The sequence below is a fragment of the Scleropages formosus genome, chromosome 6 (genome assembly GCF_900964775.1).
Source record: "Scleropages formosus chromosome 6, fSclFor1.1, whole genome shotgun sequence".
Taxonomy (NCBI): Eukaryota; Metazoa; Chordata; class Actinopteri; order Osteoglossiformes; family Osteoglossidae; genus Scleropages; species Scleropages formosus.
In genome coordinates this window covers 8,599,283-8,627,003 of record NC_041811.1, presented here as the reverse complement: position 1 = coordinate 8,627,003, position 27,721 = coordinate 8,599,283, and the positions used below count along the sequence as shown (strand labels likewise).

The 27,721-nt window shown below is 48.1% G+C and overlaps 1 protein-coding gene across 1 annotated transcript; it reads left to right on the top strand.

The window, feature by feature from the left end:
• On the top strand, positions 1 to 27,156 carry nsmfa (NMDA receptor synaptonuclear signaling and neuronal migration factor a). The gene is made up of 14 exons (XM_018732872.2): positions 1 to 387; positions 9,708 to 9,769; positions 10,011 to 10,736; positions 10,990 to 11,062; positions 12,001 to 12,006; positions 19,517 to 19,569; positions 20,918 to 21,045; positions 21,193 to 21,276; positions 22,831 to 22,864; positions 22,996 to 23,066; positions 23,748 to 23,827; positions 24,550 to 24,652; positions 26,426 to 26,501; positions 26,689 to 27,156. The coding sequence occupies exons 1-14, from the start codon at positions 317 to 319 to the stop codon at positions 26,784 to 26,786; spliced, it is 1,665 nt and encodes a 554-aa protein (XP_018588388.2). The 5' UTR covers positions 1 to 316; the 3' UTR covers positions 26,787 to 27,156.
• Positions 27,157 to 27,721: the final 565 nt, after the last annotated feature.

Genomic DNA, 27,721 nt, shown 5'->3' with positions numbered 1-27,721 from the left:
TGTACACACGGCACTAGAGTCAGAGAAGAGAAGAGAAGAGAAGGAGCATCTGCTTCATCTGTGTCTCTCCAAGCAGCAGATCAGCACTATCAGCACCACTCGGCTCCCTGTGACCTTCTTAAGGACCAGTGGAGAGGTTTTCCTCTGCTGTCACCTTGTCAGTGACAAACAAGAACCCCCGTGGGCTGCCACTTTAATCCCGTTTTGGAATTTTTCTGCTCATTCCTCCGCTCGCTGCCTTTCTCCTGCCCGTCTTTGAGCGGTCGGTGTCTGGAATGATCCCTCTCTCCGCGTCCGCCGCCTCCCGCGCTCCAGCATGGGAACCGCCGTCTCCAAACGGAGGCATCTGAGAAGCGATGCCATCTCGTCGGTGGCGGCCAAGGTCAGGTGAGTGGGAGTAGAGCCCGAGCCCAGCGGTTTCGGGGTCCTATCAGGGTGAGGGGGGGGGGTCCGGGTTCCTGCATCCCGGTGTGCTGCTTTTCGGTGTGCCGCAGGTCCCTCTCCGGGTCCCATGCGCAAGTTGCGAGGCGAGACGGCGCTGCGCAGTGTATGTGTCTCCTCATCATCATACTGATTATTAATAAAATAATAAGCATGCTCAACAAACACCGTCCGGTACCGCTCTGCTTGGTGCTGCTCAGTCCCCCGTTGCAGCAATACGCGGACCCGAAAAACACCAGAACGCGCACCGACATAAACGGACAGTTTTCCACTCTAAACTCCCAATGGAGTCGTTGCCCCCCCCCCCCACGCCACGTCTGTTCTGCATCATGCGTGACTCACTTTTAACTTTCCCCGAGCTGCCTGCTGCGGCGGGACGAGTTGCCGAATCCAACAAACCAGACACACACACACACACACACACCATGTGGACAGAAAAACAAAGTTATTGTTGCGCGCAAAAGCGGCGCTGACAGGTGCGTGTGAAGATGCGTCGGGGTCTCCCGAGGTTCTCCGTGCCCTGGACACGGACAGGTGAGGTGCGCGCATCTTCATTGAGCACCAGCACCGCGGGGTGGGGTGGGGGCGCAGGTGCATCCTGGTTTCGGGTTGCATAAGGCACCATCATACATATAGTTCTCGGCATGCGATTTATCATCATGCGTGGATCATGCGTTCCCTTGTTTCCCCCCGAGATCTTCTGCAGTTCGCCACACACACTCAGCAGGAAAAAAGAGCGCGGAGAGTCACCGACGGGTGTCTTTCTCACTGTCAGTGCTGTGATCTATCGCTCCGGCGTCAATACCTATCGATTACTCCGCCAATAAAACGACTCCGACGCCTTTACCCTTCGTCATCTCCATCACCACCATCATCATTCTTTGCTCATCGAAGTACGGAGATCATCCAGTAAACAATGCAGGTCTCTCGCTGCTAAAAATAACGTTTGCCTCCATCGATAGTCTTACCAGGCAAACAAAATCGCGCAAGAACGGATTAGTTTGGGTCTCGTGACCCGTCGGATTCCCTCCTCCTGCAGTGCAGGTTATTTATTTATCACGATTATTGATCGCTGCTCGCCATTAAAACGTGCGCGTTTTGCCAAGCGATGCGTCCATTCATTCACAAAAGAGAGAGAAAAAAAAAAAAAAAAAAGTCTGCTGCTGCTGCCATCATCAGCCATGGGCATGGAGGTGTCTGGTCGTCGTTATAAAATGCCAGTGTGGAATCATGATCGTGTTCTGCAGTGAATCTCAGTTACTTTGTGTCCTTGCAAACACATGTGAGCAGAAAGTAAATGGTGATGCTGGCTGGTGCATTTTTAATAGCATCACTGTAGAGCGCCGTGGTGATTTGGTCCTTTATTCACTGGATTTTGTCAATAATATGTGTCTCGAAGCAGTTCTTGTGGAGGTCAGAGTTCTGACCTTGAGTCCCGATGAGGTGTTTGCTGCTCCTGTGGTTCGACTCGGTGCGGTCTGCGTGTGGGGACTGCGTGGCCCCTGCTTTGCATGCCGGTCCGAATCTGTTCGACAAGCGAGGTTCGAGAAACATCTCGCGTGGCTGTTATCGAAAACCCTGGTGAGATCTCCCCTGATGATGGGACGGACGCTGCGGTTGCTTGCGCGCGCTCACGCTCGGAGGTATACACGATGATACACACCGTGACCCTCACGCATGCTGAAATGTATAATCTGCACACACATATGGTGATGGTCTGCCGGTCTGTAGACTCACAAGCGTTAGACGCGCAAACCATCAGGTTTTACGTAACGCTATCGGAATGCAGTGCTTGCATTAACACGGTCAAGCTACCTGCTTGCCATAAACACGCAAACACACACGTGCTGGACCGGCGGTTATTGCAACAGGCTTGTCAGAAGAGACGAGGGCTTGGGCTACACATTTGTCCTTGGGGCCGCCTGTGTCGCAGAAGGGCGACAAGATGTGATGGGGACGGCCGAGATGACCAAACGGACCGATGCATTGGTGATTTCCATTCCTCGATGTCCTCCGAAGGTTAACTGGAGGTTGTTCGGCATTTGCTGTGCCGACTGGTGCGGGGACGTGTGTCAGGCGCTGTGGGTAATTCCTGTGAGACATCGTGCGTGTTTGTCCTCCGGTGCCTCCGGGTTCGGGGCGCTCGGCCCCTCGTGAGTAACCGTTTCTTTGCAAAAGGCGGACATCCCGCGGTTTGATGGAACGTGCTTCTCCGACGAGGGATATTGTGGCCGAGAAGGTTATGTAACGCCGGCTCCTTAAATATTTTGCGCTCAAGCGGTAGGAAGGTGTTTAACCAAAAATGAAAAGCAGCGCCAGTGAGAAAGTCTGCAGTGCTCCCTTGCGCCGAAAAGACAGTGTCCGGGAGATGATGTGTCTTTTATACCCGGATAGGGACTCGACCGTCCGAGATGCACCAGTTAGGCTTGAAGGTCAGGGAAGGTGGCTGCTCTTGTTTAGACATTAGTGACTCATTAGTCGTAACAGCGCTGCAGTGCCTCCGGTGCGCCGTGGAGACGCTTACCGTGCTTAACACCGTGGTACGATTTGCGTGCATCAGCCACGGCATCTTGGCGCACCAGGCGAGTTACGGCCCACAGACGCACGATCGTTCATTCATCTTTTTAAACTGACACTCGATTTACTGGTTCGGTGGAGCCGGTGGCTGTGGGAGGGGTGCTGGCATGCCCAGAAGGTCACGGATTCACAACGGGGCATGTGCTGCAGAGATGTGCCGTGAAGATAGGTGTGCTAGGAGTGTAAATTTTACAGATGAGCCGTTTGCCTGGAGGGGCAGGTAAGGTAGCTCGGATGGTTGGGGTCTCTCAAGAGCTCAGTCACTACCACCCCGCTTTCTTATGCAGTTAAGAACATCAGAAGCTGCTCTCATAACGCTCTCCAGCACTGCCCGTATCGAGTCGCATCTCTCGACACATGCTTCAATGGGGGGTGAGCGAGAGGAGATCAAGCAGCGATGGGAAAACGACCCCAACCGGTAATCGGGCGAGTGCCTCCAACCGCACATGCTGTGACAGTCCGCATGAGCGATAAAGGCGTCCGCGGTAAAACCGTGTGCCATGTGTGTCTCTGTGGGATGCGGCTGTCGCATGCGGTAAGGCGCACAGCGGTGCCACCGTTATCAGCGTGCGGTATTTTATGCTTGCTTCAGTCAGTCGGTCAGTCTTGCACACTTTTGGAGTCTAAGCGATATTTGGAAAGAGCAAGAATGACTGGGTGACTATTTGTTCTGTCTGTCACATTTTTCACATTAGATATTCCCGGAATGCAATGGGCCATGTTTTTCCTTCCCCCGTGCCAGGAGGTGTGGGGACCAGCTATGTTGGGTTGGAGGATGGACACGCCTCCTTGTTTGATGACCCGCCCACTTTCCCGCACCGATTGATCACTCCAAGCTCGGTACGGTATCCGTCTGCACGAGAAACGGACATCGCCGATTCCCACGAACGGCGCAGATAAAGCGGTGGCGTCGGTGGTGCCTCGCCAGCTGTCACTTGAAGTGGATTACCGAGAGGCAGAATTAGGCAGCGGACTGTAATTATGCTGATACGGATAGCAGGGTGGCCCTGACACTGCATAATTACACCTCTGACAGCGCTACACTTGTGCCAGACCCCCACAGTTGGGGCACCGTAGTTTTGTTCCGTGGTTGCTGCTGGCTGCAGCGTCCAGCTCAGCGACAGGCGGCATAGCCGTCCACGTCCAGGGGTAGTGAGACATCCTCTTTCGGCGGGAATTTAACTCCAGGAATAGCAGGCGGCCAAGTAAAAATCAGATTTTGTGAGTTAGTTAAGAAATTAAATTATCCTATCAGGAAGCTAATTGAATTTGTCCATTAAATAACCAATTGAATTAGTGAGAACTGCTAATCATAGCCTTTTTCTTTTTTTAAAACCACACATCAGCCAGGCGCGTGGCATTTGAAGCATGGGAAGGTCTTTGGCAAGGGGTCCTCGGGGAAATGAATACAGTTATTTTAACAGTGTCTGGGAATGAAGCCAGCAAGGTGGCGTAGTTTGGCGATTCAGGTATTGTTTCCATTTGTCCTCCAAATGATAATGGAGGGAAAAGGCTTGAACCGAGCCAAGGCAGTGAAAGAGAAAGACGGATGGTCTGGAGCTGTGGGAGATGAGCGGAAACAAGCTGGAGCAGCCATACAGATGCATACACCAATAAAATTAATTTTCTGGAAAATTAAGATCGAGATCGAAGAGAATATCAGTGATGAGAGAGTCATTATAATTAATATACTTGGAGAATGAAGGTGGGATCAGGGAGTTAAGATACGTGTGATGACGGAAATGGGTGAAATATGTGGTTGAAAAGAGCTCATCGTGATCTCGTGAATCTCGAGGTTTAAATTTGGGAAAAGGGGTCGGGGTTTCTCGACCTCAGAAAAAGTGGGAGTGTCTGAGAGGAGGCTCTTTGATAGTGGGAGGGGTTTAGGCCTGAGGGGAGGAGCCTGTGATAGAAAGAGGGCGTGTCTTTCATCGGGAGGGTGGGTCTTCGGACAAGGAGCGTAAAGAAAACGGGCAAGGATGGTTTTTGTGAGTGGGACAGTTTTGTGTGCGTGTGTGAGGGGGTGGAGGCGAGGGGTGTCTGCAGGAGGCGGTGAGGAGGAAAGGATCAGACAGAGAGGGTCCTGGGGGTTAATTGCTCTGGCAGGCCAGTTTCAACCGCTACTGCAGCTCTCGTTGGGATCTCCGTGCTGCTCACGTGACTCTTAGGAGAGCGAGGGACAGGGAAAGATCGTGAGCGAGAGCGGCTTACGATGAGTTTGTAAACATCATTATTTTTTTAACCTGCAGTTCCTACCATCAAGTCTTAAGCGTGCACATTGGTTTCTGTCCAAATAAAAATTAGTGCATGATTATCCAGTCCTTACTTTAATTAAATTTTCTGGCTTTCTTCAGAATTTTTTTCATACAGCATTAACTGTTTAGTATTTTTCTTACACAAAGTAGACAGATACGGGGGTGCGGTGGTGCAGCGGGTTGGATTGGGTCCTGCTCTCCGGTGGGTCTGGGGTTCGAGTCCCGTTTGGGGTGCCGTCCTGGGTGTGTCCCCTCCCCCTCCAGCCTTACGCACTGTGTTGTCGGGTTAGGCTCCGGCTCCCTGCGACCCCGTATGGGACAAGTAGACAGATGTAGTGTTTTCCAAAAGGTCTAGCGAACAGAGTGTATGAAAATGATTTCATACCATACATGTAACAATGGGCTATCAGTCTAGCCCAGATTTTCTGTATAACCCCACTGAAGATAATTGCTAGTATTTTTTGCATTCCTCCATACCTGAAAAGTTGTTGCACCACCCATATGGTCCATTTGAGTGTAAAGAGATATTGGAGCGACTGAACCACACAGTCCATCACAATATTACATTTACATTTATTTATTTAGCACACGCTTTTCTCCAAAGCGACTTCCAATGAACTCTATGTAGTGCTATCAGCCCACACACCTTATTCACCGCGGTGACTTACACTGCTAGATACGCTACTTACACTGGGTCACTCATCCATACATCACTCGCACACTGTGGGTGAACCTGAAGAGCATGTCTTTGGAGTGTGGGAGGAAACCAGAGCACCCAAAGACTTACACTGCTAGATACACTACTTACACTGGCTCACTCCTCCATACATCAGTGGAACACACTCTCTCTGTCACTCACACATATTATATTTAAAGTAAATTTTCCAGAATTCAAAAAAGGACTACGAAATGTTTAGATCAATTTATTTAAATTGATATACTTGCAGAAATTTTGTATAGTTCCAGCATGGAATTTACAAGTTTCATTACTTAAGCACTGTACAAATGTTAGTTTTGTTGCCTTTGTCATCATATTCTGTGTTTTGTTGAAACGTTTTATTTACATGTAATAGCATTACTATTATTTATTTATTTATTTAAAAAAAAAAAATCACGTTTATGATGTAGTGGATTGACCAGTCAGTCATATGACGGCACCCCCTTGTCATAATGGGCAGCGGGGGAGTCTAGTGGTTGGAACTACTCTCTCTGGAATCGGGAGCCGCAGGTTTGGATCCCACCTCCAGCTCTAGTACCCTTGGTCAAGATACTTCACCTAAATTTCTCCAGTAGAAGCAACCCATCAGTACAAATGGGAAAGTCCGTTATCAGCAGCCTAATACTTGAAGCAGCTTTAGGGAAAGTGGCAGAAAAGTGTAATATGTGATGTAGGAAATATGACTTGGAACTGAAACAAGAACTTCAGAATTTTATGCTCAGCTGGATCACCCATAGCTCGTAGTACTTTTTACCCTAAATGGAGGTTCTCTCATGATTCACTGGGCCTGGGAAACTATGGGAATGAATGCCTGCAGGGGACATCTGCCATGCAGTCACAAGGACATGTGTCCCTGTACTCTCAGTAGTCTTTGACCTGTGTCCGTTTAGTAGGGACTTTTACCCAGACGGGCTATATGGTACCCCGAGGTGACCTCTCTCTACTTGTCCCGCCCAGGCCCCCTTTCTCTTTCTCCCATTCCTGCATCACATGGTAGGAGCATGTGAGGTCCCCCCTCGTAAGTGCCGTTTCTGATGCTGCCTCTCCCTCCACCCCTCAAGGCGGCGCCAGGCTTTCATGCCCACCGGCACACCCGCCTCATGAATAATTCACGCTCCCCCTCTCCCCAGGCAGCGCGTGTTTGTGCATTTGTTGCGTTTGTTTGTTTATTTATTTATTTGCACCGCTGCTTTTAATCAGAGCTCAGTCGCGCTCTTTCCCCGAGAGTGTGGAGGCTAATTACTAATTACTCGGCTCCAGCGACGGCCTCGTTACGTGAAACGTGAGCTGACGGAGCTCTGACTGCAGCATTGGTTTTACACCTAATAGGTGTAAAACTCTGCTTAACTTGCTAGAAAAAGTACTTTTTGCAGAGCATTCAATGGGCAGCAGGTGGTGCAGTGGTGAGGCTTTGCCTTGCAGTCTATGGTCCTGGGTTTGAATCCCTGTTACTCAGGACCTGCACTTGTGCTCAGCGCATCCTTAGATTCTTCTCTTGTACCTTCAGATTGCTAAACTCAGCAATAATGGTCATGAAATAAGAAGAGGTAAGGGCAATGGTTTGTGTAATGGTTAGAGCCTTTTTCTTGCAGTTGAAGATCTTGGGTTTGAATCTCTGCTCCTATTGTGATACCCAAGATGCTCACCCAGGAATACACACACACACACACACACACACACACACACACACACACTGACTGAAACCGATTGTCCCAAGAGGGGTTGTGGTGAAGCGGAGCCCAACTCGGCAACACAGGGCATAAGGCTGGAGGGGGAGGGGACACGCCCAGGACCGGATGCCAGTCTGTCGCAGGGCACCCCAAGCGGGACTCGAACCCCATACATGCCAGAGAGCAGGACCCGACCAAGCCCGCTGTGCCAACCGTGCCCCCTTTACCCAGGAATAATACAGTAAAATGACCCCATTTGTATAAACAAGTAAATCACTAAGTAGTTTAGTCTACAAAACTAACACTCCAAGTTGCTTTGGAGAGAACATAAATGAATAAATAATGATCTTTTATTTTAGTCGTGTGGGGGATTTGTCTGTAGTGTCTGTTTCATGTTGCAGCGGGTCTACTTTATATAGATCTGAGCGTGTGTGTGTGCGCGCGCGCATCTTTGAGGCTACCCTAACCCGGACCAAACCAGAGGAAGTGTAGGATGGTTCGACATGCTAAAAATCCAGTACATATGGCGCTCTGAGTCAGAGAGCGCCCTGCAAAAATAGAGCGAAAACAATTCCTCTTTGCATATGTTGCATTAAATGTTAACTGGCAAAACCAGACGGTTTGTAGGTTGCTCACAGATTATAAATACACCCGACTGTTCTTCCCCCTAGAACCAAACCGAATCGATCTACCCCCCTTTCCTTTCACGGAATATTTTCAAATTTGCTATTCTTCATGCTTTGTATTTTCCGTACCGGCATCGCTTGGCTCTCCGTGGTGGTCGTCTCCCAGCCAAAATTGCTTTTTGTAGACGTACTTAGTATTTGTGACCATTCGCACAGTAGAGTACCTTCCCCAAAACTGGACTGGACTCTTTTCCCAACGTCAATTAGTGCTAATGGTTAATTAGTGCGAATGTTCTAGATCCTTCTCTTCTTCACTCTCTCTGTCTCGTAGATTCTATACACGATAATTTTTATAGCAATCACTGCTCTGGTATCTGCTAGATTAACTGGGAGCTAACATTATCCTGCAGATTAAGTAGCATCTGCTGTTATCTGTTATCTATCTTTAGCTGCTTCCGAGGATCTCCGACATAGTCGCTGGAATTTGTTCCGGAATGAGCCAAGAATTCAGAAACGATCAAGAGCAATTTGTTCTGAGTTGTGGGAAAGCAAGCAAACAGATCGACTTCCTCCTGTTGTCGTACCGTAGCGTCTGGTTCAGGTCTACTTTATATAGATCTGAATGTGTGTGTGTGTGTGTGTGTGTGTGTGTGTGTGTCCATGGCTACAAGTGGTGCACTGATACAGGAGTACACTGCCTTCTCCTCTTAGGAACATGACTGGTACCAGACACTTCTGTTCATAATTTGTTTTGTTTGTAACTCTGACGTCACTTTTACCGCACAGGAGACACAGTCAATAAAAGCTTAATAGTACAGATGTCCCTCAGTTTATTTGCAACTTGAGTTCTGTAACAGGCTTGCATACAGCTATAATAAATAAAAAAAAATATTTTGTAAGATTTTTCTTTTAAAACATTCACTTTGAAAAATCGTAAATTTAATGCTAATTCATAAAGATAAAGTGATGCAAATATTTTTCTCACAGTTGAGTGTAAAATTTGGACCCGGTGTAGCCAGACTGCTATGGTTGTACTGATAGATAGTCAGATGCACACTGATGTTGGTACAGTGGTCCACTAGTGGTCTGATACAGTAAAAAAGCTGTACGGCAAGGGTGTAATACAGTGATATATGTTAATATTGTGGTGTACAAGCATGGTGATGGTGTTACATTGGGAAGCAGGTTTTTCAAGCTTGAGGACTCAAATAGATGGAAGAACATTCTGGAAGGGCTCCATATAGTCACGAAGAACCGGCATCAGATCAGCAACCCATAGCAACAACAGACAGCGAAGCAATAGTACGGTGAAGGTGTGATGCAGACGGATCGTCTTTCCCAGCATGCCTGCAGCGATAGAGCGGTATGTTAATACAGTGGTCCAGTGAGGCTTCAGGGTCCTCTCCATCTGTCTTTGCAGAGCAGCGCGTGCGTTCGGAGAGTACCTGTCTCAAAGTCACCCTGAGAACTGCAACGGATCAGGTCAGATTACACTTCATTTCTCCTCCCCACCGTCATCCCACCCCACACGTACCTCTCCTATACCAGGCCCATTGTCCTCCTTCGGATCGTTACATCATTCTCACCCTTTTGTCCTCCTTTTCTCCATTGGCCTCCCGTACACTCGTTCTGCATGTCCCCCTCGCATCCAACAGCCATTTCCACGTTTCAGACCTGTCACACTTATTCCCTCAGGGGTTGTGCTGGCTCTTTCCCTCTCCAGATCACCTGCTGTCTGACTCCTTCGCCGGCCAGGACTCGGACTCGGCGGACAACAGCTGTCCTCACAGCAACAACCTCCGGCTGCGCCCCAGCTCCCCGCCGGCTGTCGCCGTCTCCACCGGCACGACCGGCCTAAGCAGCTCCCAGCCCAGCCTGCCCCCGCCGCCACCCCCCAAGCGGCGCCTGTCTCTGGAGCATAGCTTCACTGCCGAGGAGGAGCGACAGAAGTGCTGCGAGTGCGCCCTGCAGCCCGCTCGTGTCTACACCATCACCGGGGAGCGGGGCATGCTCGGTGCCCGTGGGAGTAAAGAAAACCTGGAGCTGGAAGTGCTGAAAGCGGGGCGGGACCAAGCGCCCAGCCAGCCCCCATCCACGTCGTCGTCGCCACCCTCCCATCACCATCACCACGCCAACCATCACCACGCCAATAACCACCAAGGCGGCGGCGGTGGCGGCGGCAGCAGCGGGCATCACCATCACCACCATCATGGTCAGCAAGCGGCTCAGCCCCTCCAGAGCTCCGTCAGTGCTCACAACATACGTGGCTGGGGCGACGGAAAGGGCGGCTGCCGTGAGGACTGTACCCTGGGCTGCGAGGCCTGCTCTGGTGCCCCCTCCCACAGCCAGCGCTCGCTGGACCTGGAGAGCTCACACCGCGACGCAGGCAAGCAGAGCGCCACGGTAGACAGGATGGGCAGTGTGCACCGGGTGACTGGGCTGGCGAGAGGTGAGAGCGACCCGAATGGACGGGGAGAGGCGCTCGTGTTCCGGGGGGGGGGGGGTGGGACCATGCCGCTTGTGTCCTCGTCTGTACCTCTGACCCACCGTCTCTCCTCCGTCTGTGCCTGTGTGTCTCTGTCGTGCATCTCGCGGGAGCCGCTATGTCCGGCTCCTTTTCAGAGTCCATCTCTTTGGTGCCACACCCCCCCCCCCCCACCTGTCGGGCCTGACCCCTCTGCTCGCTTGACTTTCTTTTCCAGAGGATGGTGGCAACAGCTGGTTCCCGAAGGAGAACATGTTCAGCTTCCAGACGGCCACCACCACCATGCAGGCGTGAGTTACCGGCCAGCCGTGGCTCTTCCACACAGGCTGCACCCCAAACATCAGCGCGCCGCGGACTGAACCCAACAACCTGAGTTTATTCATGGCTGATTTGGACGTTTCCGTTCCACATGTGTTGGTGGTCTGTGTGGAAGTGTAGCCCACAGAACCTTGTAGAAAAGCACTTATTATTTTCTTAAAAGTTTTGCCGCTTTTAATCAGCTTAATAATACGGATGTCCCTCAATTTATCTGGGAGTTGAGTTCTGTAAAAAATCTTGCATATAGCCATAATAAACAAAAAATACTTTGTAAGATTTTTTAATTTTAAAACATTCGCTTTGAACAACATTAAATTTGAAGCAAATTCCTGAACATAAAATGACAAATATTTTCATCATAGAAAATTTGTTAGCCGAGTGTTGCGTGGCTGAGAACGTGCCAGCAGTTCTAACAAAGACCCCCTAGATAGCGGCGCTGGTGGTCTTTGCCATCTTGTCACAGACACGCAGAAAACATTCATTTAATTTATTTATTGTTTTTATTTAATGTTGATCATTACTGCCTTTCATAATACACTACATGTCTTCAATACCTTGCCGAACAGGTTTTTTTAAAATTTTTTTATCTATTTATTTGTTTGGACCCTGCTCTAGATGTGTCGTCGTCGGACCATTCCTGTTCCAGCCTTTGTCTCGTTCTCCATTTCCCAATCTGCTGCAGTTTCCCAGCTTCTGCTCCCCCGAATCTTTTTCTTGCCCGTTCATTTTTTTTGTCTCGTCTGTGTCGGCCCTGCTTCCATCTCTTGGGTTCGGGTGCAAAAGCAGTAGTTTTGCAGTCACCGCACGTCTCTTCTATCTCCCACACAAGTTTGAATGTTGCTGTGTGTGAGATACGTGCTGCTGCCTGACTCTGATTTCTCTTCTTTTTCATGCCTCTGCAATGACGTAGGATAACGTAAGTACCGTATTTGTCCTTCAGCCTCTCTGTAAATGAATGTCGAGCGGGGATGTACTGTGAAAGCTACCTTTTCCCTACACTGCTCCCCTAATCCTGTATAGCTGTCACCCCAACCCATAACCCCTGACCCTCTGCCTGGGCTGAGTGTTTGGAGTTAGAAAGGAACACGGCAAAGTGTGACTATGTGAAAGAGTGAAGCTGGTGTCCAGCAGTCGTATGGATCAGCGATGCTGGCTATAGTCATGAATGTACCCTACCGTGGGATGGGTGGTAGCGTAGCGGTTGGAGCTGCTGCCTTCGGATCCAAAAGTCGCAGGTTCGATCCCCACCTCTGGCTGCGGTACCCTTGAGCACTTGCTCCAGTAAAATTACCCACCCATATAAATGGGTAAGTAAATGTAAAGTAGTTTAACGTTCTAAGTCGCTTTGTAGACAAGTGTTGGCTGAATGAATAAATATACGAAGCTACAGCGTATTAGTGGAGCTGGTAAGACTGATCTGGCTGAAATGCATCACTGAAGCTCATTGTAGTGATGAAGCCGGTGTTCAGCAGGGAGCGGTGTCAGTGATGCAAGACATAGTGATGAAGCTGGTGTCTAGCATGGTGTGGTTAAATGTATCAGTGAAGCTGGAGTGTAGCTCTGAAATGAATGAGTACATAGCAGTTTAGCTGGTTTCAGCAGTATGTAACAATGGAATTTGACAGTAAGTGATGAAGCTGGTGTATAGCAAGGAAATGTATCAGGGAAGCAGGAGTGTGACACTCAGATGTTTTAGGGAAGCTGGCCAGGGTGGGAGAACTGGAGCGTAGCTGTGAACCGTATGAGTGAACCTGGCTGTAGCAATGAAGCCGGTGCGTACCAGTGAAATACTTCAATGGAGCTGAATATAGTGGACAAGCTGTGGTGTTGCAGTGAAATATACCAGTGATGCTTACCGTAGTAGTTAATCTGGAATGTAGCGGTGAACTATATCGGGGATGGTCGCCGTAGCGATGAAGCTGGAGGGGAGCAGGGAAATGGGATCAGTAAAGCTGGCCATAGGGATGAAGTTGGGGTGTAGCGGTCATGTGTATTGCTGAATCTGTTGTTCAGCAGGTAAATAGGGGTAAAATTGATCGCGGTGCAATGCAACGCTGAAGCTGACGCGCAAAGATGAAGCGGGTTCGAATGGGCGGTCGTGGAGAACCCTGCGCGGTCGCCTTCGTCAGGAGAGAACTCGCTGAGAATGAGACGTGCGGTCTGCTGGAAGGCATCTTCGTCCACGTTCCGCAGCACCTGCTGACACCGCTGCGCACGTGGCAGCCGAAACATTGTGACCAGATGGCTCAGATCGTTGTCGTTTCGGATCCCGGGAGGGAATTCCTGCTGTACCCTTGAGTTAGTCACCTTAACCTCTGCCCTTGACCGGAACTGCATAAAACAAAGAATTTCTTTAGTTTTTCTTAATTTTCCCCCCTCCTTGGTATCTGTAGTGGCATCAGTGGACGGGGACCTCGAATTTATCATCAGTCTAATTTATTGTTCCGTAATTTTTATTTCACAAATATGTTTTTTTTTTTTTTTTTTTTCCTTCCATTTAAGCAGGGCTTGTTTGTTATTTAATTCCCCAGGGGAATCATCAGTGGCGGAAACATCAGTGGGATTGCTTCACTGGTCCTGTTCACGTTTTACATAATCTAATAATCTCATTAGACCGTGGAGGTATTGTCAATAAAATCTGCTGCAGTGTGGCACCAATTATAAGGCAAGAGGCAATTTTAAAATGACTAAGAAGAGCACCAGTAATAGATATAATATTTAGCCAGATACAATGATAGATGTAACACTGCACTATATATTCTATGTGCCAGGGAGGTCCAGAAAGAAACAAAATTTTGTTCTCGTCTATAGGTGGAATGGCAATGGAGTTGACTTTGTCGATTATAGCAAATTATACAATTCTGTGATTTTAGAAAAAAGTTTGAAACACGTTAATACTAATTTGTCCAAACATGGGGTGCCTTGCGATGGACTGGCGTCCCGTCCTGGGTGTGTCCCCTCCCCCTCCAGCCTTGCGCCCTGTGTTGCCGGGTTAGGCTCGCTGCGGCTTCAGGCAATGTGTGTGTGTGTGTGTGTGTGTGTGTGTGTGTGTTGAAATCATGAATTCTGTTATATTGTTATCATATAATATCCTATATGTTGCTATGATAAACAATATATCCCTGTTTATAGGTTCAGTACAAGAATACACACACACACACACATCGATCGATATCCCAGGGAAGGTATTTAGTGCAGATGTGATGCATGCAAATAAATCTCACACTCTTGTAACATTTCTCTCAGACAATCTTCATGTTCTTCTTGGCCGTACCCCTGGTGGCTGAGAACATGACAGCAGTTCTACCAAAGTCCCCCCAACCCCCCCGATTGTCATCTTGTCACAAACACACGTAACACATCTGACAGGTTACACATGCTGGAAGGAGCTCGCACACACTGCAAGACGTGACGCGCAAGGAAATGCACCTTGGGCCACGGATGAACGTGATCCAAGCCTGCGACTCTGCATGACGCCCTTCCGCTTACTGTACGCGTGTGCGTTTTTTTGTGCGAGTGTGTGCGCGCGCCCGTCCGCTGATCTGACCTGCTCTCCCGGTGGTCCTGTCTGTGGTTCTGCTTGGTGGTCTCGACCTGTTCCCCTGGCTCTAACCGCGCTAGCAATACTAATCCCAGCCGGTCTCTGTGGCCTCAGTGTGCCCCGTTCCCCGTGGGCCCAGCGAAGCCCCTTGCTCTCCCACCCGAACCTACACCACCCCCACCCCCCCGTTAACGCTTTGACACGTCCTGGCAGGGCGTTCCGAGGCTTTGCTGAGAGAAAGAGGAGGAAAAGGGAACTGGAGTCGGCAGCGGTGATCCAGAGGTACAGTGTCCTGGCTATCGCGTCCTGTCTTGTGCCCTCCCCCTCTTCCGTGCCTATCGTTCGCTTATGTTTATTTAACACATGGCTCAAAGTTCACAGCGCAACGTTTCCATTTTTACCAATTGACCACAGCATATAAACAAATACAGACTGAATTACCCTCAAGGGCTTGAACCCGTGACCTTGTGTTCCTTAAATGCATCAACAGCTGCCGCGCCGCCTTCCCCGATAGTGCCGAAGCGCTTAAAGTGTGACAGCGAGTCGGCAGCGCAGCCGCTTCTTTTACACCGCGATGAGAACATTTCGCATTTGAGTAATTTGGGCAGAAACTCATTTGCACGGTTTGGGACTGAAAACTGCACGTGTCGGGCACATGGGCACCCCCCCCCCCCCCATCTGTCCTTCACATCTGGCTTCAGGCAGATGATGTGTGTTCCCTTGCCCTGACCATTCAAAATCATATCTATAATTTTGTGCGTAATTTAGAAATATAATTTTTCGTAATTACTCTAGCTGTCGCCACTTGTATTATAAAACATAATTTGCTTATTTAGCTATTTGGCTTTCCACTGAACATGATGTGCGTGCCTCCAGAAAGCCCACAATGAGTTATTGAAGCCTTCTCATTAATATTACATGTATAGATAAACAGAGGGAATATTACAAGCCAAAGTGAAATTTAAGTGGGAGTAAATAATGATGTTTGGCTGTGGAGGTTATTATCCGAAATGGTCTTAATCAATCTGCTCTTACCTTTATTTTAACTTTACTTTAACCGTTGACAGCGAAAGTGTTACGGATCCTGGATGCGTTGCATTATTCATTGGTTCGGCAAATGCTTTTCTCCAGAATGACTTAATGTAATCGATCCGGGGGATGTGATCAGGAATCCTGGATATTCCGGTAAAGTTTTCTGCAGCTCATATGGTGGAAAGAAACAAACTCACTGCGCTTAAGAATCACGTGTCTTCATCTGTGTCTCTCCCTGCTAATGTAATGCACGTAAATGAATAAATGGGGTGTCACGTAAGGGTACACCCGCCATTTCTTGTGTCCCTTAAGCCTAGTCTTCTAACTGCCGCGCCCCCTAGTGCTGTGATCTGTGTCCTTGGGGTGTTTTCTGATCCCCATCCCCCAGTTCCAGTTCATGCGGTGTGTTTGTTTTCTCTCCGCGCCAGCTGTTTTTCCGAGATGTTAGTCCTGTTTGTTGATGGGGGGGCGCCGGAGAACCTGGGTGCAGTCAGCTCTGCTCCTGTGATTGGCTGCGATCTGGGTCTCCCACAGTGGGGTCTCGCACGCATCGGCATCCAGCATCTTTCCGGAGCAACGGCAGACATTTGTGTGACATTTAGAGATGCTGCGGGACCGTGTGGGACGCCTGGTACCGCGCACTGTTGCATAACAGTGGTGTGCAGCCATGCGGAGTTCGAGACCCGCGGTTGGGGGGGGTCTGAGCCCACAGCCAAGGATGCTCCGACGGGGGCGTGACAGCTGCTGGAGCGGAGAGGGACGCAGCAACAGCCAGAGCCGATCCACTGTATCGCTCCCGCCGAGACGCTCCGTCTGGCCTCCCGTTTATTTATTTTTTTTTTAATCATTTTCCGTAATGCGGAATTTGGTGACAAAACGTTGCGCGAGGAGAGGGTGGCACCTGGACCACGCCACGCGAGCAGGTCACTGAGGGAGACCAGCGAGTGGCAGTCTGCCCCATGCACCTCTTTGTATTAGAAGTAGAAGTACTTCCGGAGAGTGGTGGAGAAAGAGCAAGGGTCCAGCCACAGGAGGTCTGGAACGATCTGGCGTCCGTCTCTGGCACCGTGGGCCGAGGGATGGGTGCTGATGTTGAGCCCAGTAGAGAAGCTTATTTTGACCGACAAACAATAAGCAGCCATCCGCTGATTGGTGGGTCCTTTATTAGAGTCCTTGGATAATTTACATGTTATGATTTGTTCATTTGACTGATGCCTTCATACAAAGCCGCTTACGACGATTTACCCATATATACAACAGGTTCATTTCACTGTTTAGAGTACGTAACTTGATGAAGGGTACTCCAGCAGGAAGTTGGATTCGAACCCAGGAGCTTTGATTTGTAATCACTACGCCACCTGCTGGCCCAGATATAAATCTGTATGTATCGCTTATTTAGCGTTCCGGAGCCAGAAGGTACGTTTTGAGCAGGAAGCACATTGCCGATTCGGAGCGCACGACAAGCGCCGCCACCGCGAGACTCGGAGACGTTGAATAATTGAGTATTGTGCTGTCAGTCACGTCCTTCACAAGCAGTGTGCGCAACCCAAAGGGAGGTGCGCTGTTTGGAGAGTGTCAGTCGGATTTATCATCAGGCGCATCTTTCGCGGCCGGTTATGCGTAACCGCACAGTGTCATTGTGTGTGGAGGTTTGGGGGTGGGTGTGTGTTGGGGGGGTGCTCATGGATGTGAAATGCAAAAACACCACATGAGAACGGAAGAGCAAACCCAGTGAGACAGCCGTGATTTTTTTTCCCCTGCAGCTTTTATTGCTAAGGAAAGGTGGGGGTGCGTAGCGAGCGCGGAGCATGTAATCACCGAAACTAGGGATGCTGGGTAGCATTCGGATCATTTGCTCTTACAGCCTGAACCCTGGTGTCTCTCTGATGTTCAGCCGCCTTGGGTGAACCGATGATACCCTCTCCAGGACTTGTGCTCTCTCCTTCAGTCCTCGGTCCGCCCGCCTTGCTCTGCCCACACACGACAGACCCCTTGTTGTGTCTTCTACCGAATGCATGGTTGCCGTGGTTATTGGAGGCAAGACATTCAGCTGCATCTTTTGTTTCCGTCCCATGCAGCGTGTGCAGAGCCCCACGGAGCGAGCGAGAGAGAGATGTGACAGGAAAAGTGCGGGAGAGAGCGAGGAAGGAGAGATCAGCGAGGCCGGATTTCTGCAGTTTGCGCTGTCTCCGGCGTGCAATTCATAATTAAAAGGGAAAATGATTTCTTAAGGGGGAGGGGCTGCAGAAGGCAGAGGATGAAGGGGGGGATTTATTCTTGAATGAGGACAGCAGATTCGCTCTGTGTGGGAGCCAGGGCGGTAATGCCACACACACACACACGCACGCACACACGCGATCAAACACATCAACACACCGATGAGCACACTCAAAGGATGTGTGATTTCACAGTTCGGCTCGTATTTATTAATTTACATTGATTTATTTAGCTGATGCTTTTCTCCAAATCCATTTGCAATGTTAAGATGCCTACAATTATTTACTCATTTAATGCAGCTCATTAGAAACTCATTTAGCTGGAGAATTTTTACTGGAGCAATTTAGGGTAAGAGTTGGGCAGATTGTTTCTGACAGACCAGCCTACTGAAACACGTCGAAGACTATAACTTGACAGGTGACAGATTTCAATATGATTGATCGCAGATTATAACCTGATTGGATTCCTCATTATAATTTGTATTTGAATAATCACCAATAATCATCAATAATCTGATTGGCTTGTTTTCCTGTCCCATTTCAAGCACGTTCTTCAGTTTAACTGTCAGCTATGACTCTCCACTGAAAATCAGTCCAGGATGAACTTCATTCAGTATGTGGAGCCTAATCTAGTAGCCCGTCTTTCACTGTACTGTTACCGCGTTGCTTAGTTCAGTCAATTTCACAGACTTACGCGTTTACATCCTTGGATATGCTTTGCCAAATCAGTCGAGGTTATGCACCATGCTCAAGGGTACAGCAGCAAGGCGCTTCCTTGGATTTAAAAATTCCATCGTTCTCGCCATCGGTCTTGCTTCCTTAGTCGCTACGGCACCTCTTGGTCTTTGAGTGTGCGCTCCTCTGACGCGCATCCTGCTCTGAAATTGGAACGTGCGCCTATTTCCGATCTGTCAATCGCAGTTCGATAGTAGTACCAGCAAGAGCTGAGGTGGGTGGAGCTTGCTGAAGGCAAACGCCCCAGTTCTCCTATCTCAGTGCCGCATATCTGAAGGCACCTCACAGGTCTACAGGAGACAGTGATGTGTGCAGTAGTAAATTTATGCACCATGCTCATGGAAATCAGTATATACCAGTAAAGCGCTGACTTGACTCCTCCCCCAGGCCAGGCCCGGTCCCCCTGCCGATGGGCACCATCGGTATCGCTTGAGCGGCTATCTAAACGAAGATGAACTTCAGTAACTAGAATCTGGCTTTTAGACAGCTGACTTGTCTGACAGCGGATCTGTTAAACGGGGGTTGCGCGCGTAATTAAGAGAGACGAGGAGAACCAGTGGCGTGTTTCGTGGGAACACGGTGAAACGCCCCGCTGCCCCTGTGATGTACTTTCTCACGTCCTCGAGAATGATGGGGGCAGCCGTGTAACCTGAAACACTCATGTTCAGGAGACCTTGAGACTTCCGTGTCTTCGTATGTGTTTGGTTTGAACTACTTCGCTCAAAGTGGCAAAACGATAATCGTCCTTATTTTCCCTTCCTCCCCCCCCCCCCCCCACTTGTCTCCTTGTCTCCATCATCCGTTTCCCACCTGCTGCTCTCCTGCACTTTCTTCCACTCTTTATACCTTTGTCCCATATCCCTCTTCCTTTTCCTCTCTCTGCCTCTGCCTTTCTCTTTTAGAAATTTCCGGAAGCACCTACGGATGGTGGGCAGCAGGAGAGTGAAAGCCCAAAGTGAGTCAGTCTGTGTGGTCCTCTCCTCCCGCAGACCCATGGTCCCATATCCAACTCCATCTGTGCGTGTGCATGCGTGTGTGTCTTTGTGTTTGCGTGTGTGTGTCTGTGTGAAGGTGGATGAACGGTGACTTCTTAGCGTGGGCGTATAAGTGTGGCTGCATTGATTCTCCTGCTTTCTCCATGGAGGGCACGCAGATATGGCTTTGTCTGCAAAACTAGGCCGGCAAGATTTCGTCGCGGCTTCCCCGAACCCCAGGCTCCCGTCCCACTTGCGAGTGGTGTGCATGTGCGTGTACGACTGTCAGGGTGCGCGTACAAACAGCCCTGTGCGTGATGCTCTCTACCACCCCGCCCCCCCCCGACCCCTTGCCTCCCCCACCTCCCTGCTAGCATTTGCTGACCGCAGAGCGAAGAGTTTCAGCCGCTCCTGGAGTGATCCCACCCCCATCAAGCCTGAGTCTCTGCCCGACTCCAGAGACAGTGAGTCCTTACACATACACACAGATGCACGCAGACTCGCACACGCACTCATACACGCGCAAATGTATATCGGCGAACTCCCTCCTGTAGATGTGCATGCACCAACACACATCTGAATGCAACACATAGCATGGAAACACTGAAAATATACAGAAACGCACATGGCTATGCGCGAACACACACACACAAATGGGTCATTCAGATGGAGTAGGTTCTGCTGTCAGAAGACGGTGTTTGCTTTGCCAAAGCACTTGAGCGATTGCAAAACGCCTCGATGAAGTGTAAACATGGGCAGACATGCAAACATGTTACCTGAGTGTTTGACAGCCTGGAATGAGGTCTTTACACAGGTGTCGGTGACACGCACACAGGCTCACGCTGGAGTTCAGTGTACACAGACAGCGGAATTCTGACTCTGTCTCTTTGTCTTCCTATGACCGTGCGTTGCGTCTGTCCCTCAGCTCTTTCACTCTCTCTCTCTGTGAGTATCCGTCCGATCTTGTGCGCGCGTGTGTGCGCGCACGTGCGTGAGCGGCGCGTGTTTCAGCATGTTGGTTTGCTTGTATTTTTCTATGCGTGTTTCTTCTGTACGTGGCTCCATGTTCCATCCACATCCCGCATCTTTGTGTGTTGCTCTGGGTCCTTAGCACCAGCGATGTTTGCTGTCATGGGAGCTAAAGTCCTTGTTGTTATAATCTCGGTGTGTCCATGTTTTAGCAAAAGTGTGTTTGCCTTCGCTGAGCATTTAAGTGTCCCGTGCACCTTGCCCTCACATTCCTTTTCTCCTGTACCTCCCAGGTGTCTTTCACTCATTTCTAAGTGGATCACTTGCATTCCTTTTCCCCATCAAACCCTTGCCCTTTAGGTGGGGACTTGCAGACTTCCTGTGGGACTCTGGATGATGGGGTTTGCAACGACCTGGACTGGGAGGAGGAGCGGGAGATGGAGAGGGTAGCCTGCGAAGGAGATGACTTCATCCCTCCAAAAATCATGGTAAGCAGCAGCGTCCCATTGCATTAACATAAAGGGCTTGGTGTTGAAAATAACGGACATGATGCATAGCCCTGAGGAACACCTAACTCAGTATTGGACAGAGAGTGCATATCCTATTATAATGCTTGTACTTTCTGGTTTTTTCAGCTCATCTCTTCCAAGGTACCAAAAGCCGAATACGTTCCTACGATCATCCGTAGGGATGACCCGTCCATCATTCCCATCCTTTATGTAAGTTGGTGTGCTCTTACGTAAAGGCCTGTTTTATAGCTATGCATTTTGAGGGAAAGGTATGACAGATGTCTTTATGCTTCTTTACGTTTGAGTAAACGTAAATCACGATTTCTGCTTTAGTATAATGTGCTACTTGTGAAATATACGTCAGTGAACACATGAGACAAACAGAAACCGAAGGTTGTTGGAAATTTTTCTCAAATTAGATAAACCATAATCAAGAGATAAGGACTGCATTGCACTGCACACATTTACATTTATTAGACACACACAGAATGTCTACAACCGCATGTCTTGCATCGAGCCAGAGCCTAATCCGACAACACAGGGTGCAAGGCTGAAGGGGGAGAGGACACACCTGGGACGAGATGCCAGTCCATCGTAAGGCACCCCAAGCAGGACTCGAACCCCAGACCCACCACAGAGCAGGCCCCGGCCAAACCCATTGCACCCCATCAGATTTAGCAGGCACTTTTCTCAAAAGCGAAGTACATCTCATAGAAAATACAATTTGTGCATTATATCAGAAGAAAGAGACATGGTGGTAGATGTGTGATTCTTAAGTACAGTTAATTTTTTACTTTCTCCATATGCATCGATATAGCTGCATAAAACATTATCAGAATATCAACGATTCCTAATCACCTTCCTAGTAGTTTTTTTTTTTTTTTGAGACACATATAAACATTTACGTTACATTGCAGTAGTAGCTGTGCAAAGGATTGGTCCGGGCACAGTCTTAAAGTAATAGTACATGAAAATTTATACCTTACATGAACTTAAGAGATCATGTGCGAAGTGAGTCTGGAAGAGGTGAATTTTAAGACCATTTTTAAATGTGAACTGCGATTCAGTAGTTCTGAGTGAGAGGGGGAGGTCGTTCCACCACAACGGAGCCAGAACCGAGAACCTCTCTGTTTTACTTTTCATGCGTGGGACCACCAGGCGGGAAGATGTGGAAGAGAATAGCAGTCTGGTTGGGGTGTAGCAGATGATCAAGTCCTGTAGGTAGCAGTTCTGTTGATCCATTTGTAGACAATAACCAGGGTCTTAAATCTGATCCGGGCTTGTGGAAGCCAGTGCAGAAAAACGAGTAGAGGAGATACACGGAACGCTTCAGCAAGTCAAACACATCTCGTGCAGCAGCATTCTGTATCAGCTGTAGAGGTTTGGTGGCAATACACACTAACCCTAAGCCTAACCTTATCCCTAACCGTAACCTTAATATAGCACAGCTGCACAAGGAGACTAACATACACGCCTCTCTGTTTTCATTGCAGTCTTACTCCACCTCCAACTACCTTGTGCATTCTAAACAATAGTGGCAAATAGTGCCACCTGGCTGCCATGACAATGCATAACACAGCACCACAGTGGACATTGTGATCTTTGCCAGTGTTCCCTTTTTTTTTTGCTTGATATCCCTACCCTCCCACAATGCTGAGATATATTAGGTATGGCTTGAGAAAATTTTTCTGGGAGTTGAAGATGCAAGAACTGTAGTAATTTTCTCTTTCTGTGTCCCCTATAAACCCCACCGTTACCTCCCAGGATCATGAGCACGCAACGTTTGACGATATCCTCGGTAAGTATAATGGACAAGCTCTGAACGACTGCCATTTTTCGTGGATGTTGAATATGTGTGCGTGCTGTCATTGCAACAGTGTTCTTCACGGTCTGGGTGGTTAATGTGAGTCTCTCCTGCTGCCTCTGCAGAGGAGATTGAGAAGAAGCTCACAGCCTACAGGCGAGGGTGTAAGATCTGGAGGATGCTCCTGTTCTGTCAGGTAAGAGTAAGAGTGTGGGGGGGGGGGAAGAGAGAAGCAGTGAACCTGCAGGAATTATGGTTGTGTGATCCCTTTCTGTCGTTCCACATATCTCACTTACTCTTGTGTTTCCACGCCTGAGGGTGTGTGTCTAATTGATGTCTTTGTTCTTTTGTCTGTGTGTGGGTGGATTGGGCACCTGACCTGTCTCTATGATCTCGTTTGCGCCTCTCATCTTCTCCGTGTGTTTGTGCACTCTGAAAAATACTCTGTTAAAAGTAACCCAGAGCTGGGTCAGTGTAGGATAAAACACAACCCTAACCCCAGCCCTAACACCAAGCTTGCTTTATTTTAACTAATCATCATTATGAGTTTAACCATCACCCGTGTGCCTTTCCCTTGCCCATCATTTAAGAACTGGTCAAGGCTGGGTTATATAAATCACTGTAGTGTTTATGTTGTTGTTTTTCAATGATCCGCTGTACTGTTCACAAACATAAGCCGTCAAGCATTAAACTGAGTTGGCTTGCAACCCAGTGTGTGTTCTATCCCAAACTGATGTAGCACTGATTTATGCAAGCAGTGTGTTTGCAGGTTGTGCCGGTGATTCTGTGTATATGTGTGTTTTCATTAGCGTCTCCTTGTGGTCCACGGAGTGTGTGTGTCTTTGTGAGTGTGTTCTCACTGCTCTCTCTCCTTCAGGGAGGTCCTGGGCATCTGTACCTATTGAAGAACAAGGTGGCCACCTTTGCCAAGGTGGAGAAGGAGGAGGACATGAGCCAGTGAGCAACAGTAACACATATCCCAACATGCAACTCAACAAACATATCGCGACGTACACTGACCAACACACACGTCTCAACAGAGCCCAGCACCACACATCCCAGCTTTCTTGCATTCAGAACATTATTATCAACCTCTCCTTCATGTCTATTTTGCAAAACTCAGATTAAACAGCTTTTCACTGAACTTCTTCTCATTTATTAGGACTCATTGAAAGGAGAAACTGAAATGATTTTTCTCTTTTCACGGCTGCTTTCAGTACGACTGTGAAATTTTGTTTGTTTTATTTTTGTAGACAGCCTTCCATATGCTTATGCATATCTAACACAATCTTATTATTAGTCTTAACTTTGATAGAGGAAATGTAGAAATCCCACCATCGCTGGACGACCACCTGCAGAACAAGGGGCGAGGGAATAGCTGGTGACAGATGGAATTATATATGTGTTTCAACCTACAGCCAATTAAAGGCTGAAACATGTTCAATGTGCTTTTGAACAATCTGGGCATGTTTAAAAACACATGGTGTGTTAAGTTATTCTGATGCTAAAACAAGCTTCCAACTGCAACATAGTTGGGAACGTTCCAGGAAGTTTAGCCTTTCCATTCATTGTAGCTCATAAATAAGAGGTAATATACCAAAGTTATTTGTGTGTTTTTAAATGACCACAGGTGTTATGGATGCTAAAAGAAAGTGTTAATGCTCCGTTCTCTTGTCCAGCTTTTGGAGAAGACTGAGCAGGCTAATGAGCAAGCTGAACCCTGAGCCCAACCTGATCCACATCATGGGCTGCTACGTCTTGGGGAACCCCAACGGGGAGAAGGTATGATGCGCTGGCTTGCATAAATCTTGCATACATGTAGTGTATCCTGTTGGGGTTGGCTGCTGATCAAAGGATCAGAGGCAAAGTACAAATAAAATGTTGCCTATAGATTAAATTACTGCAATATCTATGTAATTATTAAAGCTGTAAGTAAGCCTACTGGCCACTGAGGAAAAGGACAAAAAAACTCCCATCCGAAGGGCAAGGGAGAAAATAAACCTCATGAGGTCCTAGTGCCTGTGGCTGCCCATCCCTCATGGGCGTTCTAAATTTAAGAAAGGAAGACTTTCAAGTCAACTTATAGGTATTTATAACATTATCAAGCGCTAATAAGTTGATATCCCAAGTCACGTAGGCACGTCTTATCGCCCATTGCATGTAATCATTAGATTCCGTCAACAGAGAATGCTGGTATCACAGCCAGCCTCTTCACGTCTCACTATGGGGAAAGAAGAAAAAAAATAAAGTATTGTAAGGAAATAAAGTGATGTTTATATTAACATTTAGATTTTTTTAGATTAAAAAAGGATGAGTGACCAGAAGCCAATAGCATTGCAGACACCTATGAGATGAATTGGTCAAACACTGGGACTGACCAGGAGGTTGTGATTTTTTTATTTTCAGAAAGTTTAAAATAGCTTTAATTTAATGCTGTTTAAATTAATAAGATAAATAGGTCTTACAGAGAACTTTCTTTCATTATCATGTTAGCTGAGGTTTTAACAGATCCTAACCAGCTATTAAATTGAGGGACGTCTGTATTATTAAGTGTTTTGTGATTTGAAGGGGAACCCAACAGGGGAATGCTGTCTGTCCCTGGCCCGTCATGCCACTTTACCGTGTTACCTGCCTGTGTGGTCCCATTACCTCATCCTTAGTCATCCCGCTATTTATAGCCCTGTCCCGTGGGCCCCCTCAGCTCAGCGGCTGGATCTCCTTGAATGTGGCAGTGCAGGACAAGACACCACGCGGCTCCACCGCTGTCCCGCCTCTTGGAGAAGAACTAATGTAGATAGATTTGGGCAGAATTGGTCTAAGGGGAGAGCTTTAGGGATAAATAGATCAGGTGACACGTTGGTGACATGACTGCAGAAGAACTGTGCACACATTTACTCTCACCCAGAGGTCAATTGAACCTGACGGTGAGATCCTCCCTTCTTGTGCCGTGATTTTCCCGCTCGGGTGTTCAGCTTGCAAGCCGGCGTTAATGCCCTCGCTGGTAGCAGAGGCTCAACATCATTTGAAAATAATGTCGTGGTTATAAGTGTGTCATTAAATATAACTCTCAAGCTATAACGTTCAGAAGCCTTTATGGATTATGTTTTATGTGCTTTTTCATCCCGTGTTGCTGGGAAATGAACGTCCCCAATAATTAAGACCCATGACGGAGTGATGATATGCGTAGCACTTTTAACCACAACCTGACGTGACTATGAATAAGCAATAAGCTGAATGTTTTTTGAGGTTACATTTGTGCACGTTTCCCGTGTCATTCGTTGTTCATTAATACTGTGAGGGTCGTAAATAAAGGATGCCGTTATACAGTGGAGAGCCCGCATCAAGATGAGCTGTTGAGGTTTGACGACAAAATGCTCCTTCAGTTGACCTTGCTGTCGCCCACTTTGAAGAACCCGATTTATTTACGCGTAAGAAATAAGTCTGTCATCGCTGTGATGGGAATAATCCCAGCCCATAAATTGAAGGATGAGGCCGGGGGGGATGTTTAGGAGCGAAGCCTGATTAACGGGTGTCTGCCTTATCGTTTGCCCGCAGCTGTTTCAGAAGCTGAAGAACCTGATGAGGCCATACTCTGTGGCCTTCGAGTCTCCCCTGGAGTTGTCCGCTCAGGGTACGCAGACACGCCCGCCTACAGCACAAAGACAAACACGTTAACTCATTTTATTAATGGAAACCAGTGACATATAAAAACACTATGTGACATGATAGCGTGTTTATGGAGCAAGAGTCGGGACAAGTGGAATCTTGAGTGAAGGTAAATTGATTGTTGCATCTCTTGCCTTTTCCCGGTCCTGTAGGTAAGGAAATGATCGAGACGTACTTTGACTTCCGCCTCTTCCGGCTGTGGAAAACTCGTCAGCACTCCAAGCTCCTTGATTACGACGATCTTTTGTGACCTTGCCCTACAGTCCGCCCCTCCTCCAACACCTCTGCTTGTATTGTAGCCAGTGGGGTGGATGGTCTACAGTGAAGGTGTTGGTGGTAGTGAAGACTGTGAAGAGCCAGTGGACTTCTGGACTTGCAGCCCTGGGAGACTGGAGGGGTGGACGGGGTGTGAAATGATGTTCAGCCATATGGTAGAAGGGCGGAAGCAAAGATGGAGCAAACGTGGATCGAGGATGGAGGAAACCGAACTGCAGGCTTTCAGTCCTCGTGAAGGAAGAGGAGGCAGAAAAAGGCACTTCTATTTTTGCGTTTGTGATCGTTTGCGTCTGCTGGAGATTTAAAAGCAATTTTTATTCAGGTGTCAAAATTAGTCCATTAATACGGGCTTTGCTTTTATTCGTACTTTTCCAGAAGAAGAAAATATCTGTTGATATATTTGTGTATATATTAATATCGTATATACACCCGTGTACATATATGTATATACAATGGATATACATATGAATATACTGTATAACATGACCATATAGCATACCTGTAGTCATAGAAATACTGTGTACATGACACACCTTTATTTTTATCTTATTGTCATGGTGTTTCTTATCAACTATTTTTTATAACTCAGGATTTAGTCATTAACTGACCTCCCTTTTTCCTGTGTGGTCTCGTACCCAGCAAAACATCACCCTTGCTATTAAGCGGTATGAATGTTGGCTCGAAGATGAGAACAAATGATTTTTTGGGTGCTATTTGATCAAGAATGAAGGTTGGAATGTGACGGGAGAAACGACTGAAGTGTGTCGCCACGGGTGTGTGTACGGGCGGGTGTGTTTTGTAGCTTTTTGTAGGCCGGCTTATTTATGATGTGCAAGCATGTCCAGTGATGCCCTGTGTAGTGTTAGTGCCCACGTAGTTGGTACCAGCTTCTCGTCAGTGTGTCATTCA

Bases quoted from the DNA above. Each gene is read 5' to 3' on its own strand.
- nsmfa (XM_018732872.2), top strand. From the start codon at position 317: ATGGGAACCGCCGTCTCCAAACGGAGGCATCTGAGAAGCGATGCCATC. The intron at 21,046-21,192 runs GTAAGCAGCAGC...TGGTTTTTTCAG, and splicing joins TCATCCCTCCAAAAATCATG to CTCATCTCTTCCAAGGTACC. The intron at 24,653-26,425 runs GTATGATGCGCT...GTTTGCCCGCAG, and splicing joins GGAACCCCAACGGGGAGAAG to CTGTTTCAGAAGCTGAAGAA.